The sequence below is a fragment of the Narcine bancroftii genome, chromosome 13 (genome assembly GCF_036971445.1).
Source record: "Narcine bancroftii isolate sNarBan1 chromosome 13, sNarBan1.hap1, whole genome shotgun sequence".
In the NCBI taxonomy this organism is placed as follows: Eukaryota; Metazoa; Chordata; class Chondrichthyes; order Torpediniformes; family Narcinidae; genus Narcine; species Narcine bancroftii.
The window spans coordinates 11,182,797-11,199,307 of NC_091481.1; the positions used below are offsets into that span (position 1 = coordinate 11,182,797).

The 16,511-nt window shown below is 42.9% G+C and overlaps 1 protein-coding gene across 3 annotated transcripts; it reads right to left on the minus strand.

The window, feature by feature from the left end:
- Positions 1–297: 297 nt before the first annotated feature.
- LOC138748821 (legumain-like) lies at positions 298–14,755 on the minus strand. Of its 3 annotated transcripts, none has more exons than XM_069909620.1 (5): positions 14,648–14,755; positions 13,013–13,160; positions 6,632–6,802; positions 5,058–5,125; positions 298–1,534 (listed from the first exon to the last, which is right to left on the minus strand). In XM_069909620.1, the coding sequence occupies exons 2-5, from the start codon at positions 13,136–13,138 to the stop codon at positions 1,489–1,491; spliced, it is 411 nt and encodes a 136-aa protein (XP_069765721.1). In that variant the 5' UTR covers positions 13,139–13,160; positions 14,648–14,755; the 3' UTR covers positions 298–1,488. The 3 variants fall into 3 exon arrangements, with proteins under 3 accessions (XP_069765721.1, XP_069765720.1, XP_069765722.1); XM_069909619.1 differs by having other exon boundaries at positions 298–1,537; XM_069909621.1 differs by lacking the exon at positions 13,013–13,160 and having other exon boundaries at positions 298–1,537; positions 14,648–14,739.
- Positions 14,756–16,511: the final 1,756 nt, after the last annotated feature.

Below are 16,511 nucleotides of genomic sequence, written 5' to 3' on the forward strand. Positions count from 1 at the left end.
GGCCTGGGATCAAAAATAGAGTGTCTGGCATAAAATGAGGCTCAAAACAAGAGGGCAAAGTAAGAGTGTCAAAGGCAGAGTAAGAAAGATGGGAGGCAAGAAACTGAAAAGAAATGGAGAGATTGTGATTTGTCAGAACATGGTTAGGAGAGCAAATCATTTAAAAGGCACTGTGTATCTAGCTGCTACACACTATGGCTCTGCAGACCCAATAGCACAGGAGAGCTTAGAGGTCCATGCACGTTAGTTCAGAAAAAACATACTGTTCCCAGAAAGAATGACACGAACCCAGTTGAGTGCAGTGAACACTAAACTTTATTGGGCTCACAGCCCTGCTTTTATTCTCAAGCTGAGGGGCATGGTCAAAACCCTCTCAGTACTGATTGGGGGGGGTTTGTGATCCGCTTTCCCTGATAGGCCAGTTAAGCTCTTTTGGTTGTGGTCAATTGGAGGGCAGCGCTGTGGCCTTCGTGCAGCCTGCTGGATCGTCGCATTCATCCTTCATTTTGTGAGGCTCCTTCGGGGAGCTGCCAAAACTGTATATTTTAACCCATTATATTTTAATCCTGTCGTGGAATTTGCACGTTCACCTGGGCCGCTCTTCACTGCACCTTCCAAACCCATGACCTCCACTCTCAAGGACAAGGGTAGTTGGAGCAGTGGACCACCACCACCACCTGTAGCTTCCCCTCCAAATTTAAAATCTGATTTTAAAACAGACTGCCGGTCTAACATCCTGGAATTGGTTCCCCAAAAGCCTTCAACAGGGGGCTGCAGTTGTTCAAGAAGGCAGCCCACCACAATCTTCTTGGGCTAATGAGGTGTGGGCAGTGAATGATTTCCTTATGATTGATGTGAAACAAAAAAGTCCGCAGACGCCGTGATTGTAGTAAAAGTGCACAGAAATGCTGGAGGAACTCAGCCTGTCTCACAGTGTCCACAGTGGGGTAAAGATATATTACCGACAGTTCGGGCTCCTCCCTGCCATTCTTCAGTCTTTATTCAGATGCCTTTCTGCTTTTTTTTTTTACCTTGAAGGGGTTAGACCCAAAAATATCTTTACCTCCTATGGAAGCTGCAAGACCGGCTGAGTTCCTCCTGCATTTCTGTGTGGTTTTCCTTCCAATTGATGTTCAGATCCTAATAACTAAATAGTTATCAAAACAATTGAATAATTCTTTCTCCACATATGCTGCTTATCCTGTTGACCATTTCCAGATTAGGTTTTCAATTCAGATTTTCAACATTTGTAGTGGCATGCACCATATGTTACCATGGTGTAATCTGTTGTAAAAATTGGTGCGATTATTTAAGTATGAAGAATGTCTATAATTTGTCTCATGACTTGCTGTACAGCAGAGACCTCTCCCAGATAGTCCAAGCATAAATGGCCTCACCAGTAGAGGAGAAAGTTTATGAAGATCAATTCCAGTTAGAAAATACATGGGTCCTTCTTCTGCTGCATGGAGGGCAAGGACTTCTAATCCCTCACTTTTTCAGTGTTTCACTCACTTGATCGATTGCTTCTTTGGTCCTGCTGAAACAAGAGATCAATAATGCAGCTCATAGACAGAGGGATAGCACAGTTTAAAACAAAACCCCTTGTAAGTAACACAATCTACAACAACGAAGAAGAATTAAGAACAAATATCTAACATACATTTTGATGCTTTCCTTCCAAGGCAGAGAAGTTCAAAGGATCAAGATGGGCTTCCCATTTGAACTATCATTTGATAGGATACTTTACTGGGTCAAGAAAAACTAGTCTGTTAACAGCTCAATACTTTCAGATTAAATTACAATACAGTTGAACCCGTCATCCAGCATCAATGGGGATTGATAGATGCAAGATAAGGGAATTTTCTGGTTGGTTGAGGTTGGGCGTTGCGTGATTGACAAACTAATGGCGAGGCACGCCAATTTTAAACCCACACTTTTTACCCATTTATTTTCTGCAGTTATTTTGCCAGTTGCTTGATGCTGCTGGTTTCTTGAATTTTGGATACTGTACTTTCCCAGAAGCACATTCCCCCTCCCAGTACTTTCCAAAAGTGATGACTGAAAATATTTTTTGATCATGTTGGGACAATGGCTGAAAACTACTCTCCTTCCCAAGATTCCCTGCTTCAAAGTCTGTATGATGCTGAATGAGACAAGAATGCTGGTTTCATCCAAGGATTAATCCAGGTCTGACAGAAGTTGCCGATGCTGTGACCCTGAATCATCTCATCCCAACCATGTTGAGGCTGATGGACATATGTATGGTGGAATTCTGCCCCATATCCCTGGGTAAATAGGACCAAACAGTTTTAACTACATAACATTTCATCAATGAGACTGAATGGCAGAGAAACAGACCTTTTGGACCACCAAGTCCACTCAAGCCACTCGCCATTTAAAATTTTTGTCTCAGCCTTTTGAAACATCTTGTCAGCCATTCTCACAAAGGAATTATTTCCCTTTAGGAAGTATTGAAGCCTTACAGGTTTCCTGTGGTAGCAGATTCAGTATTTTAACCCAGTGATTAAATACGAGAAGAAACTCCAGAGGGTTGTTAACTTGGCCTGCGACATTATGGGCACTAGACTTCACTCCATCGAGGACATCTACGAGAGGTGGTGTCTTAAGACAGCAGCCTCAATCCTCAAGAACCACAACCATCTAGTGTTCACTTTTTCTTTCCACTCACATACCACCTTAAGCAATCCCTATACCATCGGTGCTCTGTGATTAGTTAAGGTGGTATGTGAGTGGGGTTAAAAAAAAAAGGTTGAGAACCACTGCTCTAGCCCCCAATTGTTACTGAAATATTTTGCTTGAGAAAAATTGTCATTGGCCATTTCCTTTTGAGTTATGAAACCATGCACATAACGAGTCAATTAGGTACGATTGAAACAGTGATTTTCAAACTTTTTCTTGCCGCTCACATACTACCTTAAGCAATCCCTTACTAATCACAGAGAACCGATGGCTTAGGGATTACTTAAAGCAGTATGTGAGTGGAAAGAAAAAGTTTGGAAACCACTGTTCTAACCAATTCCCCACCACCCCCCCCCACAAAAAATTCTCTTTATTCTCCACAAAATTTTCCAATCTGTAAAAACATCATGTCCAATATATTTATAAATTTTTAAGGAACACTTTATTTCACATCTTCTCTATTCTAAAAGAAAAAAAAACTTTCTCTCAGCTCCAGAACCATTCCTGAACAAATTCTCTTTCCTCACAGCCACCCAATCTAGTGCTTGTCTTCTACACGTTGAAAGAACATAAATTCACTACTTCAACACACCTGGAAGTAAATCACACACAAAATTAGCATTTAATTATTCTGCTAATCCACAGTGCTATTTTTAATACATTTGTTCAGATGCATACCAAGGTACTTTTGTTCTTTTACACCATACAATTTATTTTAAGTATGAGGTAATGTTTTAATTTTCCTCACCAAGATTCCTCTCATTTTTGGGTTAGACTTCATTTTCCAATTTAATGCTAAACAACAAAAAACTGTTCATTAAACATTTGCTTAAAGTTAAAAGTCATACTTTTCACAGCATTTCTCCATCAGGGTTTCTGTCAAAAGGGATTAATTAATTGCAACAATTAGTTATTCTCAGATATTCTTTGCTTTGATTGCTCAAGGATCATCTCGAAAACAGCATATAGTTCAGCCTTCAACACCATTATTCCCTCAGTCCTGGTCAACAAGCTTCAAACCCCGGGCCTCTGCACCCTCTTCTATAACTGGATCCTTGACTTCCTCATTGGAAGACCAGTCAGTTCAAATTGGAAATAACATCTCCTCCTCACTATCGATGAAGGCACACCTCATGGATGTGGGCTTAGCCCACTGCTCTACTCACTACACCCATGACTGTGTGGCCAGGCACAATTCCAATGCTATCTACAAATTTACCGATATCACCACAGTTGTCGGCAGAATCACAAATGGCAATGAAGAAGTGTACAGGAGGGAGATAGATCAGCTTGTTGAGTGGTGTCACACTGACAACCTTGCACTCAATGTTGGCAAACCAAGAAGGTGATTGTGGATTTCAGTAGGAAGTCAGAAGAACTCAAACCAGTCCAATTCAAGAGATCAGTAGTGGCAAGAGGCAAGAACTTCAAATTCTTGGGTGTCAACATCCCCAAGCATGCATCTTGGAGCCTCTATGTCGATGCAATCATGAAGAAGGCTCATCAGTGGCTAAACTTTGTGAGCACTGTTCCCTCTAAGCTGTGCAACCAGCGCAAAAAGGAAATGATGTGCGCACAAAAGGTTAATTACCTAAAATAATATAGTAATAATTATCCTTTTTGAAAATCATCTCTTAGTAACTGTTTCTATTATCTAGTTAGTCGGTTAAACAAGTAGTTAATCATACATGTATGATATTAAAACATGCCAATACAGTTTGATTAGCCATGAGAGAAAGGCCGTGCCAAAATGATCTTGAAACAATTTCAAGTTAACATTTGCACAAGCATTCAGTGCACACAGACTTCTGTCACAGGAAAAAATTTGCACACATTTGTGCACTGACTACTAAAACTTCGAGGGAACATTGTTTGTGGGGCGTTTGAGGAGATTTGGTATGTCACTTAAGACTCTCAAAAACTTTTAGAAGTGCACCATGGAGAGTTGGTAGAATCTCTGGTACGGAGATGCCAATGCGCAGGACAAGAAGAAACTCCAGAGGGTTGTTAACTTGGCCTGTGATATTATGGGCATCAGGCTTCACTCCCTCAAGGACATCTTAAAAAAGCAGTCTCTATCCTCAAGAACCACCACCATCTAGGCCATACCCTCTTCACTCTGCTTCCATCAGGAAGACAAACACTCAGCCATAAAAGGACAGCTTTTTTCATGCTGCCATCAGATTTTTGAATAATCAAAGACAATGTTTAACTTTAATTTTTCGTGCAGTATTTTTTGTTTATTTTTGTAAGGTGGTTTATATGAATGTTTGTGCTGTGATGCTGCCACAAAAGAGTATTTGCTTATGACAATGAATTCTGATTCGAGAGAGAGAGAGATTTGCACATTACTGTACCGTGTTAATGGAACCTGCTCCACACACAAATTAACGAAAGGTCTCAGTTGGTGAAGGGCATATTCATACTGTAACAAAGAACAGAACATTATTCTCAGTACCCAGACTGATACAGACACAAACCTGAATTACTTAGAAGAATAAAGATGCTTCAAATTTTTCTACTGGGATGATAATGGAGCAAGTTATTTAACTGTGTCCCCTAATTGTAATCTTATTCAATGTTCGGTGGCACGGTTTGTGCAACGTTATTTTAGCGTCACTGACTAGGGCTTGAATCCGCTGGTCTGTATGGAGTTATACGACTTCGTGGATTTCCTCCAAGGGTTCTTGTTTCCTCCCATGTGTAGTTGGTATGTTAATTGGTCACGTGTGTAATTGGGCAGTATGGGCTCATGGGCCAGGAGGGCCTGTGACCGTATCTCCAAGTTATAATTACAAGGTACAGATGGGGAGGCACGGTCTCAAAGCTCCATTGATCCAGGTTCAGTCCTTACAGTGGCTGTTGTCAGTGTGGAGTTTGCACTTTCTCCCTACGACTGCAATGAGTTTTCTCCTCCCACATCCCAAGGTTATGTGGGTGGGTAAGTTAATTGGCCACTGCATGTTGGGTGAGTGACAGTTTTGGAAGAATTGATGATAAAGTGGAGAGAATAAAAAATGGGATTAATGTGTGCATGTTGGAAGTGGCTGGTTAGTGATCAATGCAGACTTAATGTGCTGGAGGATCTGCTTCTGCGGACACTCAGGGTGACTAGGAGAATATTCTGGTATTTCATGTTTTGCGTGCTCTCCCTGCATCAGATGAAGGACACACAAACTCCAAATGGACAACACTCAAGGTTCAGATTGAATCTGGGACACTGGAACTTTGGGACAGTATCTCGACTTGTTGCACCACTGTGTCATTCCTGTTAGCACTGGTTACTCATGTGGCCACTAATTTAAGTACCAAGGTACTAAATGCTGTCCTAAGGTGTTCTCTCTGTACTATGTACAGCAGCAGCATGTTACCATCTGGCCTCTGGCACTATTCATCCAGGATATTACCCCTCAACTCAATTAAACAATCGGTCTCCTGGCTGGACTCAAGTCTTCCAGCTGCTATAACCTTGACCTCATCTAAAGCCATGGTAGCCAAGAACTGACCCACAACACTATCACCTGTGCTCAACATCTTATCTTGCTTCCAATGATGTAAGCCCCTCCATGGCCCTCTCCCTGTGTGTAACCTCCTCTAGTCCTATATCCCTCTCTAACCCTGCAACTTCTTCGATCTCTCTCTGCTCCTCTAAATCTAGCAGCTTGTACATGTTTGACTTCTCCTGCACCATCATCTGTTGCCACACCTTCTACTGCCTCAGTCTCCAGCTCTGGAACTTGCTCCTGAACCTTTATATGCTTTTCCCTCTCCCTGCGCACCCCCAAACTCTATGCTAACTCTTTGATCTCATTTTTAATTACTTGCCAAAATATCTACCTCTATGGCCCCAGGTTAATCCTCATTTGACAATGGTCCAAAGGACACATGGTGGGATCTTTCTCTGCACCAGGTAAATTGGACACAGGCATACCTCTGGCTTGTGCCAGTCGAAGCAATGGATTCGAAAATACTCCACTGCAGCACGGTAGTTTTCCCTGTTTGTAAGGTGCTGCTTGGTGGTGAGCACACGATTGGCCTGTTCCTTGGAGTCCGTGGCCAGAGTAACGATCCGTTCCACTGTCTGTTGGATCAGTTCTCTAACCTATAACACAACAGATCTGATGGTTACTCTTGGACTCCCAAAAAGGAAAGACATCCAGCGAGAGGAAGGATATCACAAAGCTGGAAAGGGGTCAGAAAAGATTCACAAGGATATTACTGGGCCGAGTGTTGGGGGTGGTGGGTGAGGAGCGGTGGCTTGCAATACAAGGAAGAACTGGAGAGTCTGGGATATTCTCCCTGGAGGACAGATTTCTGAGGGGTGACTTTTTGTAATCTAAATTAAATTTAGAAGTATGACAATTACAGGCCCTTCTGGCCCATGAGCCCACACTGCCCAAATACCTCAATTAACCTACAACCCCTGTACATTTTTGAAGGGTGTGAGTGTCTGGAAGAAACCCACACAAACACGGGGAGAACGTACACACTCCTTACAGACAGTGCAGGGCTGAACCCCTGATGCTGGCGCTGTAACAGCATTCCACTAACCACTTCACTGACCGTGTCACCACTCATAATTTTGTAAATCTGCACCTGCGGCGGATCCACCCAGGCCCACTCCCAAGGCTTCAGTGTTGACCGCAGAGTCCCTCCTACTCATCTCAGCATAGCCCGACGTGGGCTACCCTCTTCCTGCCAATGACTGCAGGTATGGGCCTGACACTCCACCCCAGCCCCATCCATTTTCAGAGCTAGTTGATCTCGGTATTACCTGTAGAAGCATGGAAGATAATGAGGTGACAAAGTAACAGAGTCTAAAACTAAAGGCATAGATTTCAGGACAGAGGGAAAAGATTTAAAAGGGATAACCTTTTCCACACAGAGGATGGTGAGTTTATGCTAGAGGAAGAGATAGAGGCAGTTACCATAACAACATTTAAAATAGAGGTAGCGATGGAAAAGATTTAGACCAGTGGTTCTCAACCTTTCCACCCCCCCCCCCACCACTCCCCCTCACATACCATTTTAAGCAATCCCTTACTAACTACAGAGCACCTATGGCATAGGATGTAATAGGTGCTCTGTGGTTAGTAAGGGATTACGAGGTGGTATGTGAGTGAAAACAAAAAGGTAGAGAACCACTGGTTTAGAGGGATATGGGTTAAATGCAGGTAAATGGGAATAGCTCAGGTAAACAACTTGGCTGGCATGGGCAAGTTGGGCCAAAGGGCCTGATTCCGCGCAGTATGACTGGCGAAACAATGAAGGATTCCCTGGAGCACGAGTTCCGCTGAACAGCACCACTTCCATCAACCTGTGTGTGCGATGCCATCCATGGAAAGTGAGTGCAGCTGCCTGTCCCATCAGCCAACAGTCTTCTTTTTCAACCCTTTTATTAACATTTCATAATATACACAGCATAAGGAGAATAGAAATAACACAATTAAAATGGTGCATCCAAGTCTACCCAGTATAAGTATCATATATAAATTCCAAAGAGTGAAAATGTGACATATTAGAAATAATTCTCCAAACAAAGAAAACAGAGATAAATAAATATTTCTTCTTTCTTTGGCTTGGCTTCGCGGACGAAGATTTATGGAGGGGGTAAAAAGTCCACGTCAGCTGCAGGCTCGTTTGTGGCTGACCAGTCCGATGCGGGACAGGCAGACACGATTGCAGCGGTTGCAAGGGAAAATTGGTTGGTTGGGGTTGGGTGTTGGGTTTTTCTAAAAAAGCCCCAACTAATCTACTAAAATCAAGAAAAGAAAACAAACAACTGAGTGGCCTCTCCCAAGGATCTGTCGAATAGTTTCAAACAGAGCTCTGGTCCACAGCTACAGATAACAAAAATGGCAAGAATTATATGACATCTGGAAAGGAAGAATTAATTCATAGAATAATGCCAGTTAAATCTCATGAAAGTCATCAATAAATGGTTTTCATGTTTCTTCAAATTTAGTCGTTGTACCTAAAGTTTGACTTCTGATTTTATTTCGAGCTTTAAGAAAAACATAACTCAAGAAAGCCATTGAAATAATGTCGGAGAATTAGTCTTTCCATTAAAGTAAAATGGCTCTTCCAGTTCTTCTTTGGCTTGGCTTCGCGGACGAAGATTTATGGAGGGGGTAAATGTCCACGTCAGCTGCAGGCTCGTTGGTGGCTGATAATTCCGATGCGGGACAGGCAGACACGGTTGCAGCGGAAAATTGGTTGGTTGGGGTTGGGTGTTGGGTTTTTCCTCCTTTGCCTTTTGTCAGTGAGGTGGGCTCTGCGGTCTTCCTCAAAGGAGGTTGCTGCCCCCCGAACTGTGAGGCACCAAGATGCACGGTTTGAGGCGATATCAGCCCACTGGCGGTGGTCAATGTGGCAGGCACCAAGAGATTTCTTTAGGCAGTCCTTGTACCTTTTCTTTGGTGCACCTCTGTCACGGTGGCCAGTGGAGAGCTCGCCATATAACACGATCTTGGGAAGGCGACGGTCCTCCATTCTGGAGACGTGACCCACCCAGCGCAGCTGGATCTTCAGCAGCGTGGACTCGATGCTGTCGACCTCTGCCATCTTGAGTACTTCGACGTTAGGGATGAAAGCGCTCCAATGAATGTTTTTTTTTTTTAATTTTTTTATTTTTCACACCATAAATCACATTAGCCATGATATACACTATTTCTTTTCACACATATACAGTGACTTTTTCTCCCCCCCCCCCTTTCCTCCCAAACCACCCCCCCACCCCCGCCTCTCATCCATTTTAGGTATACAATCTAGGTTGCATTAAGCCAGTCAGACAATGTTGTCATTCAACAAAATTACACCAGAAATTCTACTGAGTCCATTCTTTTCTTTCCTTCTCCTTCCATCAACTTAGGTAATGTTTGTCCCCGGTAGGTTTTCGCTATTGTATTTAATGTAAGGCTCCTATACTTGTTCGAATATTTCAATATTATTTCTTAACCAATATGTTATTTTTTCTAATGGAATACATTTATTCATTTAAATTTGGTAGTTTCTTCCTTTTAATTTGGTTATGTATTCCATTAATATTTAAAGACATATAGTTCAGCGTAGCCCTTTTATATTTTGTTTATCTTCTCTTTCCGTTTTTCCATCATTACCTTTCCTCCTTTTCCATTTCTGTTTTCTTATTTTCAACTCTTTATAAGACAACATTCCTACAACATCTAACATTTTCCTTATTCTCCTATTTCTATCTTATTTATCCCCAATCTCCCCTTCACCTCCTGAGTTGTCCTTTATCCCTTGTCGGACAACCACATCTCCCCTCTCCATTTGGATTTGCGAATCCACTCGCAAGCGTCAACTGATTGTGCAGTGACCGCTATTTCCCCCCACCCCGCCTCCCCCAGAAAAGATTTCACTTTTCATATGTCACAAAGGTCCCTCTTTTAATTCCCTCCTTATTCTCTCTATTCCATTACCTTCCCTTATTAATTCTTGTCTATACTATCTATATTTTCCTCTAAGTACAGATACATTCATGTATGCTCATTGTCTCTATTCACTCTTATACCTCTTTACCTGCATACATATCAATCGTGATCATTTTTACTCTCATTACCCGTCTTCATCCCTCAGTTTATTTTTGTCTTTACCCACATACATATCAGTCGTGATCATTTTAACTCTCATTACCCGTCTTCCTCCCTCAGTCTATTTTTGTAATTGTTCTGCAAATTTTCGTGCTTCTTCTGGATCCGAGAATAGTCTGTTTTGTTGTCCTGGAATAAATATTTTCAATACCGCTGGATGCTTTAGTATAAATTTATACCCTTTCTTCCATAAAATCGCCTTTGCTGTATTGAACTCTTTTCTCTTCTTTAGGAGTTCAAAACTTATATCTGGATAAATGAAGATTTTTTGCCCTTTATACTCCAGTGGTTTGTTGCCCTCTCTTACTTTTTCCACTGTCTTCTCCAGTACCTTTTCTCTTGTAGTATATCTTAGGAATTTTACTACAATAGATCTTGGTTTTTGTTGTGGTTGTGGTTTAGAGGCCAATACTCTATGTGCCCTTTCTATTTCCATTTCATGCTGTAGTTCTGGACATCCTAGGGTCTTAGGGATCCACTCTTTTATAAACTCCCTCATATTCTTGCCTTCTTCATCTTCCTTAAGGCCCACTATCTTTATGTTATTTCTTCTGTTATGGTTTTCCATTGTATCTATTTTTTGAGCTAGTAGTTCTTGTGTCTCTTTAGTTTTTTTATTAGATTTCTCCAATTTCTTTTTTAAGTCTTCTACCTCCATTTCTGCTGCTACTGCCCGCTCTTCCATCTTGTCCATTTTTTTTCCCATTTCTGTTAAGGTCATCTCCATTTTAATTATCTTCTCCTCTGTGTTGTTTATTCTTTTTCTTAAATCCTTAAATTCCTGTGTTTGCCATTCTTTAAATGACTCCATGTATCCTTTAATAAGAGCAAGTATATCCTTTACCTTGCCTATCTTTTCTTCTTCTATTTCACCATACTCTTCCTCTTCCTCTTCTTCTTCCTCTGGGTTGACCATCTGTTGTTTCTTTGTTGCCCTTTCCTCCTCTTCTATCTTGTTTCTATTGTCTTCTGTGGTCTCTTCTTGCTGCAGGTGTTCTGCAGCTGTCGTTGCCGGCTGTGGAGATCGACTCCCCAGCTGGTCCCCCCTCCCGTCGGTGTGTTTTTTTTCATGCGCATGCGCGGTTGCGCACTTTTGCTCGGCTCTGCGAGCCATTTTTGTAGTCCATTATTTACCGACCTGAGGGAGCGGGTTTCTCTCTCCGCAGCGGGCCTCTTCGGACAGGTAAGGCCTTCACCTTTTTCCTCCTTTGTCTTCTCTTCCTCTCTTCTTACCGTTGCTTTCGACTTTTCTTTTTTTGTCGCCATCTTCTTTCCACCTTTATACTCACTTTTCTGTAACTTTTATTTCTGTGCCTTTGTGTTTTCTCTTGTTTTTCCCGACTTTTCTGGAGAGGGCTGGAGTTCACCGTCCGGCCACTACTCCATCGCGTGACTCCTCGAGCCCAATGAATGTTGAGGATGGAGCGGAGACAACGCTGGTGGAAGCGTTCTAGGAGCCGTAGGTGATGCCGGTAGAGGACCCATGATTCAGAGCTGAACAGGAGTGTGGGTATGACAACGGCTCTGTATACGTTTATCTTTGTGAGGTTTTTCAGTTGGTTGTTTTTCCAGACTCTTTTGTGTAGTCTTCCAAAGGCGCTATTTGCCTTGGCGAGTCTGTTGTCTATCTCGTTGTCGATCCTTGCATCTGATGAAATGGTGCAGCCGAGATAGGTAAACTGGTTGACCGTTTTGAGTTTTGTGTGCCCGATGGAGATGTGGGGGGGCTGGTAGTCATGGTGGGGAGCTGGCTGATGGAGTACCTCCGTTTTCTTCAGGCTGACTTCCAGGCCAAACATTTTGGCAGTTTCCATAAAACAGGATGCCATGCGCTGGAGAGCTGGCTCTGAATGGGCAACTAAAGCGGCATCATCTGCAAAGAGTAGTTCACGGACAAGTTGCTCTTGTGTCTTGGTGTGAGCTTGCAGGCGCCTCAGATTGAAGAGACTGCCATCCGTGCGGTACCGGATGTAAACAGCGTCTTCCTTGTTGAGGTCTTTCATGGCTTGGTTCAGCATCATGCTGAAGAAGATTGAAAAGAGGGTTGGTGCGAGAACACAGCCTTGCTTCACGCCATTGTTAATGGAGAAGGGTTCAGAGAGTTCATTGCTGTATCTGACGATTAACTGTATCTTCCAGTTAATCGTGTAGAAAAAGCAATAACTCGATATGCAAAAGTAGGTAAACAACCAAAATCTGTAATTCCAAAAAGAGCAGTTAAGGGTTAGGTTGTAATTGAATAACCAGTATAAGAATTTTAAAAATATCTTTCCAAAATTTTTCTAACACAGAACATGACCAAACATATGAGTCAATGAAAGTCACATCAGTATTGCATCTATCACAAGTAGAGCTCATATAAGGAAAGATGCAAGCTGATTTATCTTTAGACATACAAGCTCTATGAACTATTTAAAACCGTATTAAAGAATGACATGCGCAAAGTGAAGAAGTATTAACTAATCTAGTAATTCTTCCCCATGTTTCAGGAGATAATGTCAATTCCAGTTCCCATGTTTGTCAAATCTTATCCATGAGAACTGATCTCAAATTTAATATAAAAGTATAAATAGTACCAATTAAACCCTTCTAAAACCCTCTATCTCTTAAATAGACATTACCGTAACCAACAGTCTCCTTGTCATAAGTGAGGAAGCTGTTGTGGAACTTCAGTTGGGGAAACAAGTCAGCACTGTTACCTCAAGGAGGCGGTCCAGGTCTTTCTGAAGCTTTTCCCTTTCCTCTGGATCCTGAGTAGCTTTGATCCTCTTCTGAAGACAAGCAACAGGTACATCACACTGTGCCACTGCCTCCATTCCTGCCATCCACTGCTGGATTTGCCTGTGTCTGCAGCAGGGACCAACGTAAGAAGACATACTTCAGACAATGACAAATGTAAGCTCTCCTGAGGGAGAAGATCAGAGGGTCTGAGCAACAGGATAGGGATGGCCTACTATCAGGAAACGCAGAGTTCAAGATTAGAAAAGGAGTGGGAAATCTATAGCTGAGGGGCTTTTCCAGTTCGTCTGATGCATATGCTTTCATGACTCCAAGTACTGGACCATTTTGTGAAGTATTGTAATATTGGGAACGTAGCAGTAAATTTGCTCACTGGACAATAATTTTTTTTCCAAAAGGTTTACCTCCTGAAAAAAAAATTAGGGATTATGATAGACAAATTCAAGATGAACACAAAGATAATTTCAGATTTGCTGTGTCACGTAGGAAGTTGGAGAAACGTTAATTTAACTTTTATTGAATTTAGCATATTTAATTGCATTATGATGCCGACACATTACGTTAGTTCAAATGACCTAAAAATGTTTTGCCGCTAATATTTATTTGTACTCAGCATCTGATCCCTCTCATGTCAGTGTCCAACAATAGTCAGCCAGCACTGGTACCAGTTGCCCTGGTACCACTTTTTCATGTTGTCAAGGTCCTGATGAAACCTTTCACCATGTTCGTCACTTACTGCACCAAGATCAGCAGGGAAGATGTCCCAGCGCGAATGCAGAAAATGAATTTTTAATGACATGTTGCACTTCATGGTTTGTATGCTTGAAGCATGTTAAAAATGACATAAAATCACAAAAGCAGGTTATATTTTAAAAAAATGGTATGTGATAGGAAAATGTTAAGGTGATTTTTGTGATCAGCCAAAAATCCATAAATACACCCAAAAGTGTTCAGGAGGCAAAATCTTCATAGTCCAGGGTATTCACTCAGTATAACAATGTGCAGAAGATGAACATAATGCTTGACATTCATCTGCAAAGATCTGATCTGTATGGATCACGTTCACAACATACAAGAAGGAGATGGGCATGACCAACTCCAACAAGAGTTTAACCATCTCCTCTTAAAATTCAACAGCATTATTATCATCTACACTGGAGACACTGGATACAGACTGGGAGATCGCTTTGTTGAGCTCCTCAGCTCTGTCCACCATAATCACATGGATCTCCCAGTGGCCAACCATTTCAATTCCCCATCCCATTCCTCGGCTGATAGTCCATGGTCTCATGCACTGTTGGACAGAGAACCAGCCGTTCACAATGTTCATCGCCACCACACAGAAGGTGACCATGACAGAAAGCCCACGGGCAAAGGACGTCGGAACACAGAGGGGTTTCCAAAATGATCACGCGGATGCAAACTCGCTCCGTGACTCCACCGCCCGCCCCGCCGGAATCTGCCAGCGTGGCTCCACTCTCCTTCTCCTGTCCATCCCAGCGGGCTCCCTTCCCCAATCCCCCGAATGGTCCCGAAGAACCCACTTTCCACGCCATTAACTTAATAGGGGGGGGGGGGGGGGAAATGAAACTCACCGCGGCTCCGCGCACACCCCGCCCTTCCTGGATCCAGAGACGACCTGCCCGCATCACATCTCCCTTTTTCCGGGTTCGGCCACAGCCGTCAATCAACCGGTTCGGCCAATGCCGTCAACCGGCCCCGGGTTCGCGCAGTCTGGATTCAACCCACCTCCTTGATGGTGAGCAACGCGTCCTGTGTCCCCCTGCTGGATTTGGCTGGGGGGGGGGGGTTCACTCCATATTCAAAGCCGGGAACGTTCAGCGGCGAAGAGAAGGAGGCAGGTCTGCAGACACCGCGGTGGGACGATACACCACGCTGCAGAAACCCAGCCGAGATAAAGAGGCACAGCCGGCGTTTCGCCCTTCAGCCCGTCATCAGCTCTCTCCTTGCCAGTTCTGAGGCCGCTGACAGACCTTTGTTGTTGCCTCTTGCCTCGCCCGGAGGAGCCTTCTCTCCAGGGCCACGCACCCCATTTGGAGGGGGACTGAAATCATCGTTCTTTGAATGTTTCTTGTTCATGTGGTGGGTGGAAGAGACCAACTCCCGGCTGCTTCACCAGCAAGGGAGTCCAGAAACTGCGTGGAGCCCAAAGCCACACTAAAAAGGTCGAGAATGGCTTGTCTGCACGACTCTTCCTTTCTATGATCATTATCTTGGTCTTTGGTGCATTCGGAGATGTTCCCAAAACTCGGGTTTTCTTGGAATGTGCTTTCTTTGCCAAGCCTTTGCTGTTATGTACGTTTTTCTCCTTGAAGAGATTGTTATCCCCTATAAACGACATGTAAATTCTTTTCACGTTAGGCATTGCTTGTTTACCGTCAATCTTTTTCATGTTGTTCTCCAGGTGAACCCATTCCTTGTGGGATTCTGTTTCATTTATATTAATTTTAAGCTTTAAATAAAGTTAGATCTTTTCGAGCAGAGATTGAAAGGTTTTTGATAAGCCAGGGCTTCAAAGGTCACAGGGAGAAGGCTGGGCGGTGTGGATCAGCTCATGATTGAACGGTGGGACAGACTCGATGGGCTGAATGGCCTATTTCTGCTCCTTTGATCATTCTTCTCTATTGGCCCCTTAAAGAGTGGATTATTATTCTTCCTCATTACAGTGTACCAAATCTAAAATTGGGCAGCGCCTGTAAATTTAAATCAATTTTTAAAAATGAGCTTGTTCCCTGTTTTTAAATTTAGACATACAGTACAGTAAAAGGCCATTTCAGCCCAATTTACACCCCATTAACCTACACCCTGGTATGTTTTGAATGGTGGGAGGAAACCAGAGTGCCCCCCCCCCCCCCACCGGGAGAAAACACACATAGAGTCAGGGAGAAAGTACAGACAGCACGGCATTCGATCCCCAATCCAGTAGCGATCACTGGCACTGAAAAGGCGTGGCACTAACCACCTCAACAAACAGATCCAGAAAACCATTTCTAGTACCCCTCACAAATTTATCCTCCCTTGTATTTTTGCTAATTTTTATCAAGATCTTGGGTTTTAAAAATGCATGGCTATTTTGGAGATGTGTAAGAGACTGGAAATGCTGGTATCTCGAGCAACATGCATTTTACTGGAGGACCTCAGTAAGATAAGCAGCATCAGTGGGAGAAAAATAATAATCATTATATTCAGAAGAAGAAACAGAGTTTATTGTCACAAAATTTGTTGGTTTGTGCCAGCTTCAAAGTATAAACCACCTTACAAAAACAAATAAATAAATGAAGTGCGTGAAAAGTCAAAGTAAGGCAGTGTCTGGTTCATTGTCCTTTCAGGAATCTGATGGCAGAGGGGAAGAAACTGTTCTTGTGCCACTGAGTGCTCGTTTTTAGGCTCCTGTACCTTTGTCCCGATGGTAGTAGAGTGAAGAGAGAGTGGCCTGTG